The sequence below is a fragment of the Sorex fumeus genome, unplaced genomic scaffold, assembly GCF_029834395.1.
Source record: "Sorex fumeus unplaced genomic scaffold, SorFum_2.1 ptg000006l, whole genome shotgun sequence".
Classification (NCBI taxonomy): domain Eukaryota; kingdom Metazoa; phylum Chordata; class Mammalia; order Eulipotyphla; family Soricidae; genus Sorex; species Sorex fumeus.
The window spans coordinates 16,909,885-16,918,558 of NW_026606063.1; the positions used below are offsets into that span (position 1 = coordinate 16,909,885).

The following is an 8,674-nucleotide window of genomic DNA, read 5'->3' on the forward strand; positions in this document are numbered from 1 at the left end:
TTTCAGTTTCATTTATATACTGCACACAAAAAATTGTTCAGTACTTTTGTTTTCCTTCTGACTTCTTATAACCCCTCTGATTTGCAGAAAATTGCAAATTTATTGTTGTTTGGTGTCTCATCAGACAGTGTCGGGCTAGGGACACTATTCAAATCTCTTTTGTCAGGGGTTAATTCCTGAAAGTGCTTAGGGGTCCATGCAGTGCCAGGGATTGAACCTTGGGCTCCAGCATGCAAAGCATATACTCTGGCCATCAGAGCTCTCTCCCCAGTGTTCTGGGTATGTATTAATATGATATATTATGGTATCATACTAATTGTATGTTTAATTGATAATACTATATTAATTGATATGATTTATATGATTGCTATATTGCTTGGTTTGATTAATATATCATATTAAAATGATATAAAGTCTATAATTTCCCAAAAATATAGCTCCTTTGAACCTAGAGGAAAGTGATCACATAAGATCACAAGCTTTGGTGACCGGGAGGTAGCTCAGGACCAAGAGCACACAAAATGGTTCCTGGGCCCTCTGCTTGGGAGGCCCACTCTCACGAAAAGGTAAACTGCACTTTCAATGATAGCAGTTCTACATCTAAGAATTATCCTACAAAAATAACTGCACAGACCAGGAGATGGTAGAGCAGTTAGAGTGCATGCCTATGCTACCCTCATGTTTCACTGCCATGGCCTACTGGAGGTTCTCCAGGGCTCCAGAGCATCGTACCTTTGGCCTCTTGCCTGGAACTTCTGGCCTGGTTGGTCAGTAATTGGCTGGGGGCGTGGGAGGGATCATAAGCAGACCTCTTGACCAGTGCTTGAGAACGACCTCCCCAAAATGACGCATAGACATTCATATTAAAAAAACTAATAATCCAAATACCATACATACAGATAATGGCTAAATAATGTCACTCTTAAGATTTAAGTGATAACGGGGGGTAGGGCATGGAGTATACTTTTCTCACTTTGGACCTCAAGTTTGATTCTTGGCACTTTATGGCATCCTGAGGCATAGCACCAAAAACATCTACTTCTCCCACAGTCAAATTTTTTAAAATAAGTATGCATTTTAAAAGAGACTTTTTAATACAAAAAAAATTAAGTTGAAACATACTTAAACAGAAGGGGAAAGTTTTGTGCGTGTGGGGGGTTTGCTCCCGAGCAGTGTTCCTGGGGCCCAGTGCTCAGTAGTGCTCGGATAGTCAGGCTGGACTGTGCTTCCGAGAGTCACCAGGGACTCAACTGTGGTCCAGTGCATGTGCCTCTTTGCCCCAGTCTGTATATGCATCTCAGCACTCCTAAAATGTTGGGCCTTCGGCCGCACATGCTGGGAGAAAAGGCAGCTCAGATAGACAAGGGAGGACCAAATAAAGGGTGTTGGGAGGATCCTCCCAGGATGGGAGATGCGTGCTGAGAGTAGACTCTAAGACCGAACATGATTGCTACTCAGTTCCTCTTTTGCAAACCACACCACCCAAAAGGAGAGAGAGAACAAGGGGGAATGCCCTGCCACAGAGGCAGAGTAGGATGGGGGGCGGGGGGAGCGTGGAAGGGATACTGGGATCCGTGGTGGTGGAGAATGGGCACTGGTGGAGGGATGGGTATTTGATCATTGTATAACTGAAATCCAAGCACAAAAATTTGTAGATCTACAACTGTACCTCATGGTGTTTCAGTAATAAAAATCTGAATAAAAAATAAAATGAAAAAAAAAAAGTGGGCCTTCCTTCCCCACCCAGCCCCCCCATCCCCACATACTATTCTTGGAAAATCTCACCTAGTGGTATTCAGGGGACAGAATGGGATAGAATACAGGTGAGGGCCAGAGCATTTGTCTAAGAGGGAGGGCACTTGCACTCACCCATCCTGGGTTCAATTTAGCTTTCCAGATGGTTCCTAGAGCACCATCAAGGAGTACCCCTGAGTATTGCCCGATATGATCCGACCCACCCACCTCCCAAAAAATGCAGGTCAGCCACATGCAAGCCAACCACCTTAACATGTCAACTCTGTGGTTGCAATTTATATGTTAATTAAACCACATCCAAGAGTGAGCCGCTAGTGGTATGTGCCAAGTTAATGTGGTAATTCCTATCTGACCCTGTACTTTTTTGTTTGGGGACCACACATGGAAGTTCTCAGAACTTACTATCTCTCCAGCCCTGAGTATTGCCTTGTACATTTTAATACTGTGCAAAAAAATTTGATTAAGGGAGCTGGAGAGATAATACGGCAGGTAGGGTACTTGCCTTGCATGCAGCTGACCTGTGCTCCATAAAGTCCCCTCGGTACTACAGGGAATGAGTCTTGAGCAATGCCTGTGTGACCCCAAAAAAAGTCTGTGTAAGTTTATACACCTAGTATATGACAAGTGTTATAAATACTAGCTATTATTTATAAAATCATTTTCAAATTACAGAAAGGTGATAGCTTTTACAACATTAAAATGTATATTCATACATGCCTTTTGCTGCGTTTTATGTAAGTGTAAGAATTTCATAGCTCTGAGCCACACACACACACACACAACGGAATAAAAGAATTTATGGCTCACTAGTGATACTTTCCTGCAAAGTTTGGATTGAGTGCATCAGAGCTGTTGAGTCTGACAAATTTTTAGATTGCACTTAGACTTGGTAAGTCACCCAGATGTGCTGGTGCTTTTTTTAGGAAATGAGAAACTGAAAATACATTATTAAACAATATTTATTTTTGCAGATCCGACCTCACATTACTACTTTGCGCAAATACACGTATGGGAAGCATATACTGGCCAAGTTGGAAAAATATTATTTGAAAAATAGTCCAGATCTTGGACCTATCGGAGGCCCACCAAATGGAATGCTGTAAGGAGAGAGAAGGAAGATCATGTGACCATGAGAAAAGAATGTTTCTTTTGTGAATTATCAAAACACAACTCAACTATGAATCTTCACATTTTTTTTAAAGCAAAACTATTTATTGACTTTATTCATCCATTTGTAAATTTTTTAAGGTTCTTGTGTATATTTGGGGGGTGGGGGGTGGATTATAAATTATATTCAGCCCTGAGTGGAGACCTATCAGATTGGATTGCTGGCAAAGCACAGAATGCCTGTATATGATGTAACTGTAGCAAAAGAGCTGTCACATATTTTGTAAATTTTTACCTTGTAAAGTCACAAAAATAGTTTTTAAAGGAAAAAGTACAGTATTCTTTTAATAAACTGGCTTGCAGTCTGGTAGGTCTGTGGACCCCATAGCACAACAGGTTTATAGAGATGTATATAGAAATATAGTCCTTATTTTTTTTTTGTCCTTTGTGTGAAACCTTTTATAACAAATTAACAATCAACTGCATAAATATTATTAGTATTTTAAAAGGAAAGTTTAGTTGTACTTTGGTAATTCACAAACTATCATGCAAATAAAATCTCAGCAAGTAAGAAAAGAATGAAATGAATTGAAATGAAGTGAACTTAAATTATTGACAGTGGATGTTGTTTTAATACAATAACTGCCCTAAATTGTGTCTGGCAATGTACAGAGCATTGTATATACTTACATATGTAATTGTTGTAAGAAGTAGAAAAAAAATCATGGTGACATTTCCATCCAGTTAAGTACACTAAATGAAAAGTTAAGTCCCATTTTTAACCTTTCTGTTTGGTTTGCAATGGGAAGGAGTGGAAATTTGTATATTGTTTTGCTTATAGAATTATGTGGATGTGTTGAGGAATTGTTGAGCTTTATTTTACTTTTTCCTAGTAGGTTCAGAAAGTAGGAGACAGATAGAGGTGAAAAGGGGCCACCAAAAAGTGAATTTGATAGCTCAACATATAAGCATGATTACATATTCAGATAGCTTTTTTTGCTTCCTATAAATATATGCATTGTGTGTGTAGTAATAGATGTAAGTTTACACTTTGAAAGCAAATCTTGTTTCAATGTTTATTATAAAAGCCTTGCTAATTTGGTAGTGATGCTTTCCTTGGTTGTACAGGTGTACATTTGTAAACCTTCATGCTGTAAATGGAATTTGTTTTATCTCCTTGGAAACAATTGCATTTTAGTGTACATTGACATCCCTGCCCTTTCTGACCTGCCATATAGTGTTGTATAATGTAAATTTATTTCTTCAAATTGAGAGTGATTTTTTTAAAATTTTTTATCTTTATATGGTTTCAGATGTATGAACCAGCTTTCTTTTATTATTGTGAGAAGCATTTTGTTTTATAACATAGTTGACTCTGTTAATATGGACATGCTAGGATTTGGATAGCTTTCAAGAAGTCAGGGTATTGTGCATAATAGGAAGTATTGGACTAAGATATTTGGTTACCATGGAGGCCAATGCTTTTTCCATCTTAATTAAATGTGATCTGACTTTTTTTCTTTGTACAGAAGAGTACTGTATTTTTGAATAGCCTACTCCCAAGTAAGAGCAAATCTGTATGATAACATTTTTTTCTCTGGACATAAGACATTATAACAGTAACATGATGTACATTTACAAGCGGCCTTATGTACATTTCCCAACAATCTTTTTAAGGCAAAATTGTGACCATATGTGTATAATTAAAATCGTTTTTAATCCTTTGCCTATGAAGATATTTTGGAAAAAAAACTTGCTTTGTATATTCAGTTTCTGAAAGATAAAAGAAAGTGCTTTGTATTTTGTTGAAGTCAGTATTTTGTATAAAACGTTTATGTTGACCCACTTACGTTTAGTACCGAAGACTAAAATGAACCATGCTATCTCTTGATTGAACCTGGGAAGGATTTTTTTATTAGAGGTCTGCAGAAGAAAAGCAGTCTTCTGGGCACAATATTGAATATAAAGGTTTTATCACTTAGCTGTTCATATCATGAATCCAAAAATAATGGCGTGAGGTTTGGGGTGCCAGGCATAGTTTCTTGTGTTTGGTGTTGAATTATTCTAGTTTCCTAACCCAACATTCCATGTTGAGGCCATTAACGTTCAACCACAATCCCATCTTGTAGTCACACTGGCTCATCAGCATGTCCCAGTCACAGGGGTGCTGCTCTCATCCACCCCTGCCCCAGAGTGTCTGGTCCCAGATGGAGCTTGTGTTCAAGTAGCCACTCATGGTTTCAGGATCAAAGTTATCCTTATTGGAGATCGGTGTAGTGATACTCTTGCACTCGCATGGTTTAATTCCTAGTTTTCCTTTATCCTTCCCCTCTGTTGGTACAGGAAATTGTTTTCTGCAAATTTAGAAAGTCCTAGAGAATAGTCGGTTGGGAAACTGAATCCTCTTTGGTGGATCCTGATGTTCCCACGTTCCCCAAAGTCAGCCCTGTAGTCACAGTACTTGAGGGCCCATTGTGGAAAAATAACTGTAGAAATTTTATGGTCAGCCATTTTTGGTACCCATCTCCCTGATTATTCCACCTTTGAGTACGTTGGTATGGAGTTTTGGTCAAGTCTGAAAATGACATTTCAGAATAAAGACGTTTAATTGGGCAGAACCACTTAGGCTTTTCTCGAGTGTTTCCTTTTGACGTGGATTGTTTCCGGACCAGTTTGTCTTAAGTCCTGGCTCTTATTGGTTCATATGAAATAATGTTATGTTCACTTCTTTGTATATTATGTATAAATTAGAAAATGAAAATGTGTGAATAACATTGTATGAAATAAACCTGGTCTTGTGTTTTTCTCTAGATAAAATCCCCCTCTGTACCTCATTATAATTCAGATTACCCATCCACATTTACTTTTTAATCACATGGACTCTAGTCTGGGACCACTAATCACTCTGATACTATTGGTTCCCTCTAGTTTAAGTACTCAGGATCTTCTAATTACATAGGATTAATTATGCACTTCCTGGGACAAAACAGCCAGTTTCCTGATGATATGATACTTCACCAAGGTTGCTTTGAGGATTAATTAAATCACGTCTTTACCCATTGGCGTTTGTTTCCTTTCTGCATGTACTTCAGAAAGTGTACCCCGGAGTAAGGCGTTGTCAAGTTTACCTGACAGGCAGATGACTTGCACGTGATACATGGGATCACACCCAATTCTGATAAGCTTGGAATTAATGTTAAATGCTATTTCTATTTTCTTGTCCTTTGACATGATAGAATTGAAAATAGCTCCTTACCTAGGAAAGTAAACATTGTCAAGTCTCCTGGCCATACTCATGCTATTCCTCCCAAGTGCCCAGCTCTGGTTTCCACTAAGGGAGCAGTGAGGTTGAGCTGGTCTAGCTTTTGAGGGTCCTGTGTAACCTGTGAGGGGTTCTGACTGAATCCCACCTGGGCTCTCCCTGGAGAGGCAGGTATGCTGGGAAAGTTGACAGTACGGCCAGAGGGAGGAGCCTGAGTTGTGTGTGGACTGGCCAGCTTTGGTCCAGGCTGACGCTCTCAGCTTCTCAGTTGGATACTAGAAAGCAGGAACAGTACCCTAACTCCCCAGAGCATGGGCCTGGGAAGATGCTAAGGCCCCTAAGAGAACATTAAAGCTGGGTGGAGTTATGGCCAAGGCATGGCTTAATGCTGAGTGGCCTTGCGTTCTTGGACTCTGACTCTTGCAACATGGGTCCTTGAGTTCGGGAAGGGGACCTCCTCCTCCCACACACAGACCCAGTGGTAGGTTTAACCCCAACACTGAAGTTGGCACCCAAAGAAGCTAGGTGAATGACAACTTCATCTCAGTAACCAGTAAAGAACTTTTTTTTTTCATGGGCCAGTCAGCAACAGAATTTAAACTGGAATTGTGTGTTATATTTGACAGTTCTAAAGGTGATTAAGGATTACTTAGAATTTTTTTGTGGGCATAATCAGAATCGGATGGTTCAGAATTCTAGAATCTACACTTCAAATCTTTCAGATTCATCGTTGGTGTCATCTTAGTTTCCTTGTGAGGTGAGAACAATGTTACTATCCCATGAAATACTGAAGATTGAGCCTGGCACATTCAGTGGCTTAATTAAAACCTCTTGTACTTTCTGAGTTTGCCTACACACAGCCTGAAAACGTTTTGTTTGGAGCTCTCAAGAAATCAACTACTTTGGGAAACTATTGTCAGAATACTTTTTTTTTTTAAAACGTTAGGAGTAATATTTATTCAACCACTGATTAGGCTGATTGAATTGTGAATGAATTCCACTTTACTTTTTTTCCCCATTTTTTATAATTTTATTTATTGAGTCACCGTGAGAGCAGTTACAAAGCTTTCGGGTTTAAGTCTCAGTTATACAATGAAACACCCATACCAGTGCCCATTCTCCACCACCAAAAACCCCAGTATACCCCCATCCCACACCCTCCTCCTACCTGTGGGGCTGATGATTTCCAAATTACTCTACTTTGATTACATTCAATATTTTGACACCAGACCCACCATTATTTGGGATTTCACCCCAACACTCAGATCTGCTGAAAAGGCAACCATAGGCAATTTGTTTTCTATTCCTGGTTATGAATAACATGATGTCACGCGGCTGCGGTAGTTGCCACGCGATTTTGAAATTACAAAATTTTAACAAATTTGGATGGATTTCTTTCCATAACCTGCTGAGTTCTGAAATTTGTTCCTGAGTCTCTGGGATCATGGCCATTAAGCAGCTTGATCAGGAGCCAGAGAGGCCACTCGGTCTTGGGACGGGGTGGAAAGGGCCGGCTCCACCCCATCTCGTGAGGTCCCATGTGTCTCGTCACTGGAGTCCACACCTGACTGTCCAGTGGCCTCTGTAGGATGACGGCCACCAGGCCGCCAGGGAGAACAGGCCAAGGCACAAAACCTATTCCCACCTGGGGTGACCCGGCGCCCGTAACCTACTGCAGGGACTGGATGCATTTCTGCCAGAAGCCATTGGGTTTTGAGATTTGTTTCTGAGTCTCTGGGATCAGGGCCGTTCAGCAGTTCATCAGGAACCAGAAAGGCCATGCGTCCAATTAGATTGCTGAGCCGGAGGTGGTTTGTGGGTGTGTCTCCCACATACCTAACTTTTGGCCGTTTACTTCCTTTAGTAAACTTTGCCCCAAGTTTTGGGAGTCTGGCCAAAGGCACCACAGCAATCTTGGGGTATCTGGAAGTCTAAAGGCCCTATGAGGCTGATGTACTCGCCTCACGGGTACAGATTGACCTGCTGGCGGCACCATACCCCAAAAAAATACTTTTAAGGAGCTTGCCATTTTAATTCTTAGTCATGGTGCTAACTCAAGAATCAGCTTGCCTCGATGTGTATGTACAGAACAGAAAGGTCGGTATACATGTGTCGTCGTGTACACCTAGCGCACTCGGCAAGCACATTTGTTGCAGAACTGCCAAGGCTTTGTGAACAGTTTAGTTCAAGCCTGGCTCTTGGTCTTCCCCTTCCATCATTTTCACTGGCCAGTTTGGAAATGCTTGATGTTGTTGTTAAACTTTTAGGGGGAAAAAAAGTCCCTGACAATATGAACAGGTAAGCAGGGAAGTTTTTATAATCCCATGAAATAGAAAAGCAATTGATAAATTCCACTGCCCTGTGGGGCCAGGAACTGAACTCAGGTCTCCTCAAGGTTAAAATGTTCTCTAGCCCACTGAGCTCTCGGGACCCCTGAGAACTCCATTTATTTTATTTTGGTTTTGAGACCACAATAGCAGTGCTCAAGACTTACTCCTGGCTCTGTGCTCAGTGGTCATTCGCCGCACTGCTTGGGAGGATCATATGCAA

The 8,674-nt window shown here is 40.7% G+C and overlaps 1 protein-coding gene across 15 annotated transcripts in view; it reads left to right on the forward strand.

Moving 5' to 3' along the window:
• The window catches only part of PUM2 (pumilio RNA binding family member 2), a 90,899-nt gene extending 84,977 nt beyond the window's left edge, over nucleotides 1-5,922 (forward strand). For all 15 annotated transcript variants that reach the window (XM_056128878.1, XM_056128887.1, XM_056128888.1 and 12 more), the window contains one exon: nucleotides 2,727-5,922. In XM_056128878.1, coding sequence (XP_055984853.1) covers nucleotides 2,727-2,858 — 132 coding nt within the window. In that variant the 3' untranslated portion in view covers nucleotides 2,859-5,922. The remainder of the gene's footprint in view (nucleotides 1-2,726) is intronic.
• Nucleotides 5,923-8,674: the final 2,752 nt, after the last annotated feature.